General features: G+C 42.4%; 1 protein-coding gene across 1 annotated transcript in view; it reads left to right on the forward strand.

Moving 5' to 3' along the window:
* srcin1b (SRC kinase signaling inhibitor 1b) overlaps nt 1–15,030 on the forward strand; it is a 67,904-nt gene that overhangs the window by 24,720 nt on the left and 28,154 nt on the right. Inside the window, exon 3 of the mRNA XM_071899185.2 lies at nt 5,919–5,945. Within this exon, the coding sequence (XP_071755286.2) occupies nt 5,919–5,945 (27 nt within the window). The remainder of the gene's footprint in view (nt 1–5,918; nt 5,946–15,030) is intronic.

A 15,030-nucleotide genomic window follows, 5' to 3' on the forward strand; every position in this document is an offset into this window, starting at 1 on the left:
CCCATCCATCAGCAAATGCTCTGACTTGATACCTGTCACAGATGGTCAAAACAGAAAAGCCTGCTCGAGCTTTGCTCTGTGCAGCTTCAGTCTGCTCTCTCTATCCCTCCATCCCTCCTTACGTCTCCCTCCAATCACCTCCGTGGGAATACTTCTATCCATCACGTCTGAGTGTGCTCTCTCTCCTCTCATCTCTTAAGTCCATCCTCCTTCCCCTCCACCCTCTCTTTGCTTTCCATGCGCTGTGTGTATTTACCCTAACCAGACCATCTATCTCCCTGCGAAAAAGGTGGACTGAGAGAGAGAGAGAGAGAGAGAGAGAGATATGGGGAGAGAGAAACAGGTGGAGTCTGCTGTCGTCATGGCAACCCACCGTTTCCCATATAAGGCAACTGAGTGATATCATATGGTTGGCAATGCCTGAGCTTGGAGGAGAGAGAAGCGGCACACGCTGTACTGAGTGAGAGGCAGCAGCAGTGGGAGAGAGAGAGAGGACGACAGGGAGAGACGGAGAGGGGAAGAGAGAGGTTGAAGCTGCTGCATTTTTGTCAGGGACGAGGGGAGAGAGAGAGAGTGACACAGACAGAGGGAGCGAGAGAGAGAGAGAGAGAGGAGAGAAGGAGGAGGAGGAGGAGGAGGAGGAGGGGGAGAGAGAGCGAGATGCTAACTGCCTGCTAGGCGCTACTACGGGTACCAGCGAGGGGGGACTCTAGCGGATCCTCGGGGCGCGGGAAAGACACAGAGCCGCAGTGAAAAAATGGAGAGGGGGGAGGAGGAAGAGGGAGGCGTGTGGAGCGGGAGGACGCGCCAGGCGGCCGACAGGCTCATTAAGTAGCAACGGTAACTCTCTAACTCCGTCCTTGCATCCCTTTTCTCTCAGCTGAGACATTTCACCGTTTCCAAATCCTCTGTGGTGCTGCCATAACTGTGTGGATAGATGCTGCTTCTCCTGCTGCATGAGAGAAAGGGATAAAGATAAGGATGGAGACAGAGAGAGGAAAATATAGTGCATAGACAGTATAGATAATGATATAGCTGTACATGATGGAGTGCTGTAAACTACCTGACTGGGTGTGTATGTGTGTGTGTGTCTGCATGCTCTCATGTGGAGGCATATGTGCGTACAGTATAGGTGACATAGTGTGCGTAGGGACTGGCACAGGTAGACCTGATGAGCACACAACTCATCTCCTCCTCCCTCTCTGTATATTGTGAGTGAGTGAGCGTGTGTGTGTGTGTGTGTGTGTGTGTGTGTGTGGAAGGGGAGGGGGGGGTTATTTGTTCATAAGCAGGCAGGTGTTGGCCAGGTGTGGCTGTGATGCCGCAGTATCCGACTGAAGAGGGTGATCTACACTGTGTGTGTGCGCATGTATGTATGTGAATGCGCGTGTACACGTGTGCATGTCTGTAAGAGTGGGAGAAACAAAAAAAAAAAAGATGTCTGTATGATGTCTGTAGGCATAAACGCATGTGTTTATTAGTGTATGTGTGTGTGCACATGGGTGCTGGTGTGCATGTTAGTTTGGGTATGCATGGACTGGAGAGGAAGGAGGACAGGGAGTGAGGAAAAAGGAGGGTGGGTACAAAGATGGCTACTTGGCATGCAGGTCAGGCATGCATGTCGCTCTACTCATTTCTCTCTCTCTGTCTCTCTCTCTCTCTGTCTCTCTCTCTCTGCTCCTTCCTCTCTCTAAGCCCTGTCTGTCTCTGTGCATATGTGCGCCATGGGATTTCAGCTCAAGTGATTGAGAAATATTGCAGGCAGTAATCACTGAGTCACGGTACATAGGGGGCCTGTTTGTTTTGGATGAGACAGATTTTATGTTCCAAAAAATGTCCGCTTGTTAGTGCATTAAATTATTTGAGGAGTGACTTGGCGGTAGATTTGGGCATGCCAATTTGAGGTGAATTAACCATATGAGTGGATGATTACACAGTGCACAACTCTGTGTGAAGGATAAGATATATTAGGGATTATAACGAGATGGGTGTCTTATTCTTGATTTATTTGGCCCTGTGTTTCTATGTAGAGCAAATTTTGACAAGTACCTGTGAGAAGGATGACTGTATGACTATTATTTTATTTGATTACGCTTTATTTATACAAATTGGTCCCGCTGAGATATAGAATCGCTTCAATTATGGAGTCCTGGCCAAGACAGCAGCAACACATAAAATTGCAGACAGAAAAGCAATAAAATAGTACACATACAATAGGCAATTCATATTAAAAGACAGTCTCAGAATAAATGAAAGAGAAAGAGATGGAGAAATTGAGGGAGAGAAAAAGAAAGGGAGAAAACAGTAGCACAGTCCTCAACTGGCTTAATCGAAGAATTGTCATTTTATTCATCTTCCATAGACCGAACTTTAAACTAACCAATTTCTTCAGTTTCTTTCTGTAGGCTATTCCATGTGGGGGTAGCAGAAATTGTGAGAGCGTTCTTATGCATCTCTGCCGGAGCTCCAGAAACAGTCAACAGAAACCCCAAGCTTATAAAAACATCTCACACCAAAAAATAGAAAAAGAATGGCTTGAATGGAGGTATTGGTGAACATGTGGTTTATGTAGCATGATGGATATATTGAGATGGACAGGAGTCAGTAACATGGTGATTGATATGTTGCTTCTGTGAGGGATGAAGAGTACATTACCAGTTAGGGAAAGTGCAAATGAGCAAGGATATCACTGGATGAGTTGGCTGAAAAGCAAGCAGATTTTGTCAGTAGAATGATTGAGATCCCCATACAAAACATGAAAAAATAGGGGAATTTATGAACGTGAGACAATTGAACAAAGCAAGGACAAAATACCAATTACCATGTGAGATGCCAAAGAGTTCATATCAACACTGGGCATGCAGATTTTAGATTGTTGCCTAGTCAAGTCAAGTCAAGTTTATTTTTACAGCCCTTCATCACAAGCATGTCTCAAAGGACTTTACAGAGAACGAGACTGCCTAAATCTAACCGATCAACAATCAATCACAGGACAAAATGATGTATTACAGTATGCAACAAAATAACACACAAAATGACACAAAATAGCTTGTTGAAAAGATATAACAGGCCGATCTAAACTACCTAGCTGAGCCCAACCTACCCGGCTCCACCAACCTCAGACCCTCAGTGAAGACCAGGAAAAACTCCCAAGAAAACCTTATAGGGAAAAAAATGGAAGAAACCTTTGGCGGGCCAGTTCAAAGAGGAATCCCCCACCAGGACAGCTGAGTGTGCAATAGGATAGGTGCCGGGACAAAACAGTAAAATGAACAATACCATGGAGATAAGAAAGCAAATAAGACAAAGAGAAACATGATGAGGCAGGAAGATGGGACTGCAGCCAGCTAGCCCAGTGCTGGCGTCCCTAGGGAGAAAAAAATCATTGTTTTTTTTGTTTGTTTGTGTTGTTTGTTTGTTTGTTTGTTTGTAGTGCAGTGGAGGCTGACTGAGGCTGGGTGACACCAGATCAGGTACAATTGTGCTAACTTGGACGGCAGGCTTGGACGGAGGCCTGCGAGCCACACAAAGCTGAATCTGAATCTGGGTCAGAGCAGCCCACAGGCCTGTTGCTCTTTCATCCCCAATGCTTCTTAGCCCATCCCGCTTCCTACACTTCTTATTCAGAATAAAGAGAGATGAATTTTAAAAGTTGCAATTTAGCATTTTCCAGGAGAGAGCAGACAAAACATTAGGGATTAAAAAGCACCCAAAAAAAACAGATTCTTCCCTCCAAAACATGGATGTATTTCACCTGCACCACAGCTTAATTATGAAAGCATTTTTGTAGCAAATCACCTACGAACTTACATGATGTAATTTACACCTACAGAAAATATTCATACACCTGTGCTCTAACTTTAAAGTCACACAAAAAATATACAAGTGTGCAAGTCAATATTTGTATTAATGCAATAGCAACTGCGTCACAAATGTTGAATCTGCGCACTCTCACTTTTGCTGCAGTTGTTGCAAAGCATTTATTGTAATCCAATCGAATATGAATATCTTATGAGGTACTGAAAGGTGATAAAACATACCTCACTGGGAACGATCTGGAGTATATCCTTCCAACAATTTGTGGTTTATTTAATGAAATCTGTATTTTGTTAGGTTGCCATGAAAAAATAACAAAAAGCTGCGTAAAATTTTGACAAAACTTGAGGGAATCAGTGATGCATCTCACCACTGTTGAGATGCATCATTCACTGTGTCATTACACTGATTAACCCATAGGGAATGCCTCATTGAATTTGGAGTAGGTCAAAACAAGGTGGCTGATTGGCTGTGATGGGGACTGCATCTTAATGAAACAGAGTTTAATAAATACAGACTGGTTGTATCTGCTATGCAGGCTTTGCGACTCAGGCTGATTTTGATTATGTTTACCAGCCACATGACAACTGGGATTTGTATCAGTCATTGTAGAGTTGGTATTGTAGTGCAGCTATGGGTACATTTTGCTTGGCATCTTTTAAACTAGGTCATGAAATTATGAAATGTCCATAACGTTACACTTTGTTGACATGATTGAGCAGGCAATAACGATTACTAGCTTAGGGAGATGACAGCTGTTGATGACAATGAATCTTTAGCTACAGAATCAGTATGTGCAGCTATATTGCATATGTCAACTGTCGTGACTACATATCATTTCAATAATCTCTTCTTGCTTATGACAGACAGATTGCAAAATACCCTTTTATCCTTGCAAGGTCATTCATGTTGTAGGTTAGCAGGAGCTTTCCCAGTCTGTCTTTTTCGTACTTCCCTTTTTCTCATCGGCATGAGGATTTAAAAAGACCCAGGATCCAGGGACACACAGACCTTGTGTTTGGATGCTGATGATGATGCCATGTTAGCTGACTGATGGCATTATCATTACATCATCATCAGCCCAAATGATGAGCGGAAATTTTTCAGCATACTGTGGCTCTTTAGTAAGAGCTCCACACCTGTGCCTTATTGAAATTTACACAGTACACTCTTCATTTAGTCAGCAGTTCAAGATGACTGAATCTTGAGTAGGTTGCACACCAATCATGACCAAACATGAACCAGGAAGTGCAGTGTACAGTAGCCAGTGAACCCTAATAACATTAGTTATTAGGGCAATAAGTTGTCAATTGAATGTCATGTCATGGATAGCCACACATAGCCTCAGTAGCTGTACCTTAAAGAATCAGAAGAACTTTGACCTGAACGTTGGCTGCTACCCAGATAGAGCGAAAATGTCAAGCTACTTAATCCCGTGTCTGTATATTGCTTTAATCCTGCTCCGGGGGACAAGACAGCCAATTGTGTGTCTACAGAGAGAGCGTGGGGTTGAATTTGGGAGCTGCCTGGGCCTGCATCATTAGTGTGTGTGAAGTCACTGTAAACATTTGATTAATTGCTGAGAAGCTATTACAAGCAATTAAAAGCCTATTATGATGGCAGTGGAGGACAACGGAAGTTAATCTGGCTATCATCACAATAATTAGCCCATCATTTTCTCAGTGAGCCTGATGTACAGAAAATTTGACCATTTATTTAAATGTTTGTTTATGCTTTACTAGGAATTTTTCAGTCATTTTGAGCAAAGTGGTGTAGACATTTTGAGACATCCAAAATGTGTTTCTCTCCCTTCTCTTCCCATAAAATAATGTACCATTAAACTTTATTAGTCGCACTTTGCGTTGTCACTTCAGTGGCTTCACAGGGGGACTGAGTGACAAAGCATTTCCCTTCAACCTCTCCCTTTTGCTCCCCTCAGCTCTGTTTCCATCCATCTATTCCTCTCCTTGATCTGTTATGGGGACAGAGTTGTCCAGCTAAACGCATGGGAAAATGTCTAACACTCAATCCTTTTTTTTCTCCTCTTTTTCTCTCCCTGTCTCCCTCTGTCTCCCTTGCTCTTTCTTTTTCTTGCCCCCTAGCAACAACCAAACTACTGGAGCTTCAAGGTCAGTGCCAATATTGGGTTTGTGTTTTCGCGTAAATCTGTGCCTCTATGTGGATTTGTCTCTAATAGGATCACTCTCCATTGTGTATGTGCATGCTTGCTTGTCTTCTCTTCTCCTCATTTAGTGTAGGTCACATGTTGACACACACATTTAGGCCTCACTCTTCACCAAGGTTGGATATGGCTCTTGTGCTGTGAGCTCTCAACATTTCTGTCTGAGCGAGCAGACAAAAGTCTTTGAACAGAACACAGCTATTGATTGGTTGCAGGCAGGGAAATAACCTTCCTGAACACCTCTCACAGAGTGTAAAGTTGCACCTCATCTGCAACAATTGCAAGTTTCACTGCTTGTGGCCCTCAGGAGAGTAACACCTGGGTAATTATTTGATTAGCTGTAGAAGAGCTTTTGAGCAGTCCCTAGGGTGATAAAAGACAACTGTGAAAGTGGAAAGTGCTGGAATTTTATGGAAAGGGCTAGAATTACAATTATTCACATCCTCTTGATCAAGTCTTGTTTTATAAGGTAATTTTAACGGCATTTCAACTTTATTGCACAGTATACTGTTCAGCGTGGTGGAAAATATGAGAGAGAGAGAGGTTGACATGCAGCAAAAATCATGAGCTGAATTCAAACCCATGATGTTGCAAGCACATGGTACGCCTCCCAGCCTGTTGAACGCCTCTGAAGCTGGGTTTTATCAGTAATTCAGTAACCTGGCCAGTCTGATTTACCAAGACTAAACTGTAATTTCTTATGATTAAAACCCAAAATGAATGCCTTGTCACCATCAAAAGAATACCTTCATATTTTCAGTTGGAGTCTGTTATTTTCTAGTCTCGCTAGATTGTGATGAAAAGTGTTCTCAAGTGGCACTTAAGTTAATCTAAAAATGGGGGCTGTTAGCGGTCCTCATTCAAATCAATACGTACGGCTAGCTGCAAGCTATCTTGCTAGTTCGCAGCTTGCACTATGCAACTGACATTGGTTTCAATGAGTGATGAGTAAGTGCTGACAAGCTCTTACAAATTGAGAAACTTTTCTCCCATTACATAGTAATGTAGCAAAGAAAATTTACAGACTTAGATATTGTTCATACCAGGCATGTTTAGGGTCTGATCACACCTCTCAGTATCTTTGGTCCAAACCATAGTTGAAAAGTTTACTTTGTAGCAATTTTGTATTTGGTTCGTTTAGGTTCACACTGCCGGATTACAAGTGAACTAGGGCTTGTAAACAAGAGTCACATAGACTCACATGTAGCTCATTGATTGGACAGAGTCCAGTCATCCGGCAAGATTAAAGATTTTGCCAGCCGGGGAGCAGGGGAGTCAGAACAAATCCGAATCCAGAATTCCATATAGGTTTATGGGTATAGGGAGCCGGATGTTGACATCTGATAGCCAGCAGTGAGTCATACTTGCAAAGTCAAGCATAACAACATAAACCGAGGGCAGTCTGGACTGGTGCTCATTTTTGGCTATTTATTCAAGTGTTCTTACCTGGCATGAAGACCAGAGATGGTAAATTACAGGAAAGAGCACAGTTCATCATTCTTATCTAAAGGTACAGAGACTAGAATCAGATTTGTTTTGACCTCCCCTGCTCCGCTGCCAAAATCTCCGATCTCGCTCGATGACAGGTTACATGACAGTGGGCAGTGTGAATCCAAATGAACCAAATACAAAAATGCAACAAAGTAAACTTTTCAACTATGGGTCTGACCAAAGAAAACAAACCGTAGGTGTATTCGCACCCTAAAAATCAAATGTCAAGGTTTCCCTCTAAGCATGACAAGGTCACACAAGACTCTGTAAAGAGCAACAGAAAGGCTATAATGCATCATTAGCTCCACCTCACACATGAATACATTATGTTCACTGAGCAGACCCTTTTGACCCTTACTTTGATGTAGCCCACGGGAGATGGTACTGTTGAGCATATGCTAACCTAAGCACTTGCTGTAGGCCTCCAGCATCTTAACCGTGAAATTACTTGATATTCTGAAAGGCCCCTCGCATTCCTATTGCTGATACAGCGAATACAGACAGAGCTGAAGGATTTTCTGAAATGGCAACAAGAGTAGCGGTGCTGCCTTAGAACTTACTACAATGTATTTTACATACAATTAAAAAATGTTAATCAGACTGATACAAGGTAAGGTAGGAAATGGCGTAGAGCATGATAGTACTGATACCAATACTAACAGTATTTTATACAGTTAGAAAATACATTATGATGTAACCATATTTAAAAAAAAAAAAACGTCCTCTATAATTGTGTCATATGCATATATTTTCCAATTTTAGTTCAAATTCCACATTTTCATGTCATGCAGTGTGTTCCTAATTGTTATGTACAGTAGCAGTGGCTTGCTCGTATGCCAGTACATTTCCCTCATCTGTTTAGCTGGTGACACACACACACATGCTGGCTTTATTGAATCCCCCGTTTGTTGCCGGCCTGCAGCTTATACAGGATTGGTTATCGCCCCTCTTCCTCTCAGGGAGTCAGGGAGTCTCGCCTCCTCTTCTGATGCAATAGAAACCCCTGCAGCAGCTTTGCTTCTGTGTGTGTGTGTGTGTGTGTGTGTGTGTGTGTGTGTGTGTGTGTTTGTTTTTAACAGTCCCCCACTGGTTCCTTTTGATGTTTCATTGGTTCGCCAGCTCTCTAAATGTGCACACAAACACGGGCGATGCACACACTGTAGACACATGGTAGATTAGCATACAAATATCTTAGATGCATGCATCCATATATTTTCATGCACACATGGACTTTGCAGTGGGCATGGAAACTGTAAATGTGGATCAAGTATCCATATATTGTGCGTTTGCATGCATACACACACACACACACACACACACACACACACACACACACACACACACACATACACATTTCAAGACATGCTCTCTCACATCCTAAAACAAAACGGAGGGGATTGTCTGCTTGTTTAAACTGCACTCCATAGGGAAGACCATGGATTCACACGCCATAGCCTGCGACTGCTGCTGCCACTGACCGTCTCAGTAACAATGGAGCGGAGCACTGCATAATTCTCCCCTTCTCGTCGCTCCCAGCCTGACTAATACAAATATTAATGCCCCATTTTGCATCTCTTGTGCTCTTGTCTTTCTGTCTGGAGCTGCAAAAGCAATCACATCTTATTGTCTCCTCTCTCCGCCTCAGTGTTGAATCTGGAGGAGCGTACTATACTCAAAGACTATGGGCTTAGGCGGGAGAGAGGGCCGTATTGAAGTCTCTAGTATTCCAATACAAATACTCATCAGCCGTCTTCATTTCCGAGGGAATAATAATGGAGCCTATGGCTTGTGGGAATTTCTTGTGCTTGTTCAAAGCAAAGGAAAGAGTTAAAGGAGAATTTTCAGTTTTCATGTGTCCTTGGAGGGTTTGGTCTGCATTAGGGAACGTTCAGTACTATCTTACCTTACCATACCATCATACCATACCAATTACCATATTATACCATAGCCAGAGACAAGAGTTTGTCCTAGTCCAGTAGCTGAATAATTGTTCATTTTCTAGTTTGGAACTAATGTAGCATGCAAAAGTGAGATAAGCATTCTTAAGTTGAGTGGAACTCCACTTTTTTAAAAGAGTTCTATAAAGAAAAGGTTTGCATGGATGCTTCTCAATGGATTATTGATTGGTGTGTAGTTTGGCATGGTAGATTGGTTATCCAGATATAACAGGGCAGAATGGTGTAGAAAAATAACCCCCCTTTAAAAACATTCCATACAGAGTGAAGGCAGTCTATGCTGTGGATCTTACCCTCACGTAAATTATTATTGGTATCAAACAGTGTCCTAGTCATTTACAGCTGAAGAGCTTGGCAACTATCAAATGATAGATTAATCATATATGGCTTTTGAATGTAGGATGAATTATTTACTTAAGCTTAGAACTCCACTTATGGGCCATACACATGTTAGTGGCAGTGCTTTTGGTCTTCTAAACTGGATTGTAAATTGTGATTTTTGACTCTGTTATCTTAAACAGGACAGGACAAGGGTGGCTGGCTGGCTGGCATGGTAAAGGCGAATGATAAAGTCATCTGCAAATATCTACAACAAAACTTTTTTCAGAGAGGATTTGCAACACTTCAGGGAGCCTGCAAGCTTTGCAAGGAGCTCATCTGTGTTCCACATGTCTCGTAAACACCCTTTGACCAGGGCATCTCTATACAGAGGGACATCCCTAGACTACCTCTGCCACATTTGTCCCAGTGAGCTAGCTCAACTCTAAACCATTCAGACAACTCCTTTTGTTGCCCTTGCGCTGTTTGGCTGTTGATATGGTGTTCGGTGGAAAATCGCTATTCCCCAATCTGAGTCAGAGAATAGCGGGAGTGTTTTCCACCGCTAAAAGGCTTAGGAGGCCTACTGCTGCAGCGTTCCTCCCTTGCCGACCGGCGTTATGCTGGGGCACGTGGCCAGAATCACTTACTGACACTTCACTGCCATCTGCCAAGACAGCAAGGTTCGCTTAGCAGGCTACGCATTAATAAGGATGAACTCTCTGTAACAGGGAAAGGAATTACAGTACGGAAACTTTCTTCTACATTTTCTGTGGATGACATATGTATCTTTAGTAGGATATATATGAAAATAGCAACACATTTATATAGACTTGCCTGATTGTATTGTACACAAGGGTTTTCATTGTCTTTTGTATTTACTGTATATGACATTATATAACATGGAAATGCGTGAGCCAGTAATATCTACATATTGTCTGGAAATATCAAGGTCAAACAATGACTCCCTGACGAAGTGTACAAAGCTTGTGATCAAAATGCTGCCAGCTTGACTCACTAGTTCAGTTCAGCTGGGAAAATCTGGGCAGGGAAAGTGAACCAGAGGCGTCATCCTCTCACTCAACAACAAGTGCCCTTGAGCAAGGCAATTAACCCCCAACTGCTCCTGTGGAGCGGCTCTGCGGGAAATGGCTGCCGCTATATTGGGCAGCTCACAAGTGAGAGCGTCATGTGGATGTTCTTCCCCTCCTTCACCTGCTAGTCAACTTGCCCGGTTCAGTAATGGTTGCATTATAATACGCAAAATGCTAATTAACGTTACATTTCTTATCACAACACTGGATTTTGTGAGATATTAGCACAATATGTCCTTACACTGTCAGGGATTCAGATCCTCTCAATTACCGATCTCAGTGGAATGGAATGCCACAACTGTAGCTGTAATGCCCGTGAAATCTCGGAGGTGGGGTGCGTGGCAGTTGGGTGGGGGGTTCTGGGTGGGGGGGCTCGGTGCAGCTGTGCACAGCTGCCTTATCAGTCAAGACCCTTGGCCGATGGAAAATCTGGGTGGAAAATCTGGGTCTGGCCAGCCAATCAGTGCATGAGAAGATGGGTCATAACGCTCAGCAAGGGGCAAGTATGATGTTCGGTTTGGGGATTGTGAAAGACAATAACAAGGACTGTGGATATTATACTGCAAACCTCTACAGATTCCTCATATGATATCAAGGACAAAAACAAACCAAGTTCAAGAACAAACTATGAAGATCGTTTGATATTTTAAAACAAGATGCTAGAAGTAGAGGTAAGGGGCTACATGATTGAAACTTACCATGTCATGTATATAATGTAGCCTGCTGTACATACTAGGCATCTGCTGAACACGAGGGAGGCCTAATTCACTACATTTAACTGCTCTCTGATGATTCAGTGAGATGTTACTCCTTAATTTCTTACAACTTAATTGTTGAATATTTTGCTTGATTACTTCAGACTGAAACACATGTATTTTGAAATTAATGTGTATTGCTGGTTTCTTTGATTACTTTAATCTCATTGACACATTTAAAGAAATGCCTACTGAAGCGGAGTTTCTCTTGACAATAACACAATAGCCCAACTAAGACATTACATACCAGAGAGGTAACCTATTTGGACTTTTTGGTAATTTCATGACTTACCAGCTGATGACGTTGTTGCTATGCTCTAATTTTATTACCTTCACTTCCCATTCCAGACTTAGCAGCTCACCACATTATAGCTGCATGCTCCGCTAGCTACCTAACATTACCACTCGGTCATGAAATTACCATCCGGCGACATAGGCCAGTTACTCAGGTTAACTACAAATTATGAACAAACCCAATGAGATGTCAAAAGCTGCACAACATTTTCTATAATAGTAATGAAGCTTACCTGGTATGTTCTTGATTTACTTACAGTCAAGGTAGTTTTAATCTTCCAATTAAAAATGACTGGGGAGTTGGCTTAAGGTTGTTGTTATTATTGTGATTATCATTAGCGACTCTGCCAGGCAGGGCTGGATTCTGGGTGTTAACGCAGACTGTGTTATTGGTAGCGAGGGGCGGGTATGGGCCAGCTGTGGGCTAATTGTTATGTAAATAAGAAAAATGACTCTAGTTGAGTAAAACCTCGTGGTTTTAGGCTAGATGATGTTGTCAACAGTTACAAATGTTATGTCAACATGTCAGTGCATAATTCTACAACATTTGATTTCTGTTTTTGTCACCTACAACTGTAATAGTGTTGGCTATCTGTTGTAATCTCTTGGCCAAGAGTGGAGAATACAATTGTGACAAAGAGAGCTCAGAAAGTTTGCTTCTGAAAGGAAACTTTCCAATTCTATTTTTGAAAGATTCACAGTCAGACAGAAAGGTAGAATAAGAGGGGGAAGTTATTTACACCTGTTTTCATTGTCTGTTTTATTTCAGTGTTTCACTTCTCTTTTTTTTTATGTGAAACTGTAGAGCCCATTTTGATTTAGATCTTTGTTTTTTTCATTATAAGTCTCACACAAATGTTCTCCCTTCACGAAAGCCATAGAATCCTACATGCAAGAACATATGAATGAAAAATAAGGACATTTTGTGCTGTCCGTGGTATGACTATGCCAGTGTGCCACATAGGAACCTATACACTCATACTGTACATGCACCATGGAGATACTAAGGTCAAACTTTGCTTTGATGCACTGCACTGCACTCACTTTGCATTCACACATGCCTTTAGGGTGCATATGAGCTGGTAGGCTAATACGTAGTTTGCACCATTGTGGGTTATTCAGTTTGCTACTGAGGCAGAACGCTCTTATAGAAATGAGGGATACATCTGAGTTTAAAGTATACGTTGACTTAAGATGCCAAAAGTCATCCATTTCATAGAGATTTGCAATTTACAGTAAAATTCTTATAGTTTCTTTACTTAGAATTTCAACCTTCTGATCATCTCTTGGATGCATTACAACAGAGCAACACGGGATGTCCCATCAAGTTTTTATAGGAACAATAGTGGTGCAGTTGCTTAGGAGTTGATTGCCACATTGTTAACAACATGCTTTGATGAAATAATCATCTCTTCTGGGATGTTGGCTGATGGAGTTTTCCTGACCAGAACATCACACTGTTAACTGCATTAGATTTAGTGACATTTTAATGGAGAGTGTTTCCCCAACCTTCTCTTAGAGATCTCAGCAAGCCCTCTCTGATCTCTGACTATTCAAACAGTACTTTCAGTGGATTATTTAGTCTTTGATGCTACATTTTCACACCAGAAATTAATGTACATTAATCAAATAAAACAGGAGATGAATAGAGTTAAAAAGAACAAGGTTACTGTAAATCTTAAAACTTTTATCTTCAGGAATCCTCTGTAAGATCTGTTTTGCAAGGATGGGTCTCCAGAGGTATAGAAGTACTAATCAGAAACATAGCTAAGAGCCCTTGTTTTTGGAACTGTTTTTGAAGTGTGAACCTTCATTTTATGTATTTATTTATTTTAGTATCCTTTGCCAAACAAATCAGTAAGTCTTCCAGTCATTTTTTTCTAGCTTTTCTAAGAGCATGGCATTACACATGGCATTATTCACACGATAATAGCAGGTTCCCTGAATTTGTGAATTTTATCATCTTACAAGTCTGCTTGTAGAGATTACTATCAACCATTTCCCTGTCATGAGTAATCATTTCAACCCAAGTCACTTATAATGGGATAACTGCAGGGACAGCCGTGTGAACGATCCCGGGAGAGGATGAAGGGGATGAGGTCCATTGAGAAAGGCTGTAGGGAGGTTTATTGGGCGTCACTGCGGTGAAAATGTCATCCGGGTGAATGTAGACAGCGGGAAATAAAACACTGGTGTTCAGGGTGCAGCCAAGCTTGCCCTCTCTCTCTCTCTCTCTCTCTCTCTCTCTCTCTCTCTCTCTCTCTCTCTCTCTCTCTCTCTCTCTCTCTCATGAGCACCAGAAGAGAAGGTCCTCTGCAGCTAATCTTGAAAGGGAAAATGGAAACTAATTAGGAAAGATAGCCAGCCAATGTAGCGCTCCCCTATTCTTTACATCCCTCTGTGAGATGCTCTCCCGTTCTCTGTACAGCTTTGTCTTGCTCTTTTTCTCTCATTCTCTTTCCCCTCTGCGTTTCATTCCTCCTGTGCTTTCGTTTTGGCATGCTCCCGTAGCTCCCCGTTCCTCTCTTTCCCTAACCTCTCCTGCTCTCCCTTTCTTCTTTTTTCCACAGTCGGCTAAACACAAACTTTCTAATTCCCGGTTGCCGCAATCTTTTCTCCTCAACAGCTTGATGCTTATGAGGTAGAAGGCAGAAGGTATGCTGCTTGTGGCTGACAAGCGCACACCGAGACCATAAATCTCCAAACAAATGAGAAGCAGCACACACAATCTGTCAGGCTGTTCTCAATGCTGACAGATGTGTGTACTGCATGTGGGTGTTTTCAGCATTTTTTCCAGTAAACTCTATTAACGCAGAGGGAGCCAAGTCCCAAGTAGCATTATTTAGTGCAACAGATTGTGTGTGCAGGCGTGTCTGCGTGTGTGTGCGTCCATGTTCCCAATGTACATTTGATGCTTGATGTGTCCACGGGCGCATGTTCCTAGATTTGTGTGCACTTAATTCACTTGAGAGCATGTATGTTAGCATTTTGTGTGTGTTTCTGTACACTTGCATGGCTGAGTGCGATGCCCGCATGCAGGCACACTGACGCCTCAAGAAATCAAACCCACAGTGTTCGTGAGGCTAGGGAGAGTCCACAGATGCATAGGGCAATCTGAGCTGGCT

This window comes from Centroberyx gerrardi, chromosome 20 (assembly GCF_048128805.1).
Source record: "Centroberyx gerrardi isolate f3 chromosome 20, fCenGer3.hap1.cur.20231027, whole genome shotgun sequence".
NCBI lineage: Eukaryota > Metazoa > Chordata > Actinopteri > Beryciformes > Berycidae > Centroberyx > Centroberyx gerrardi.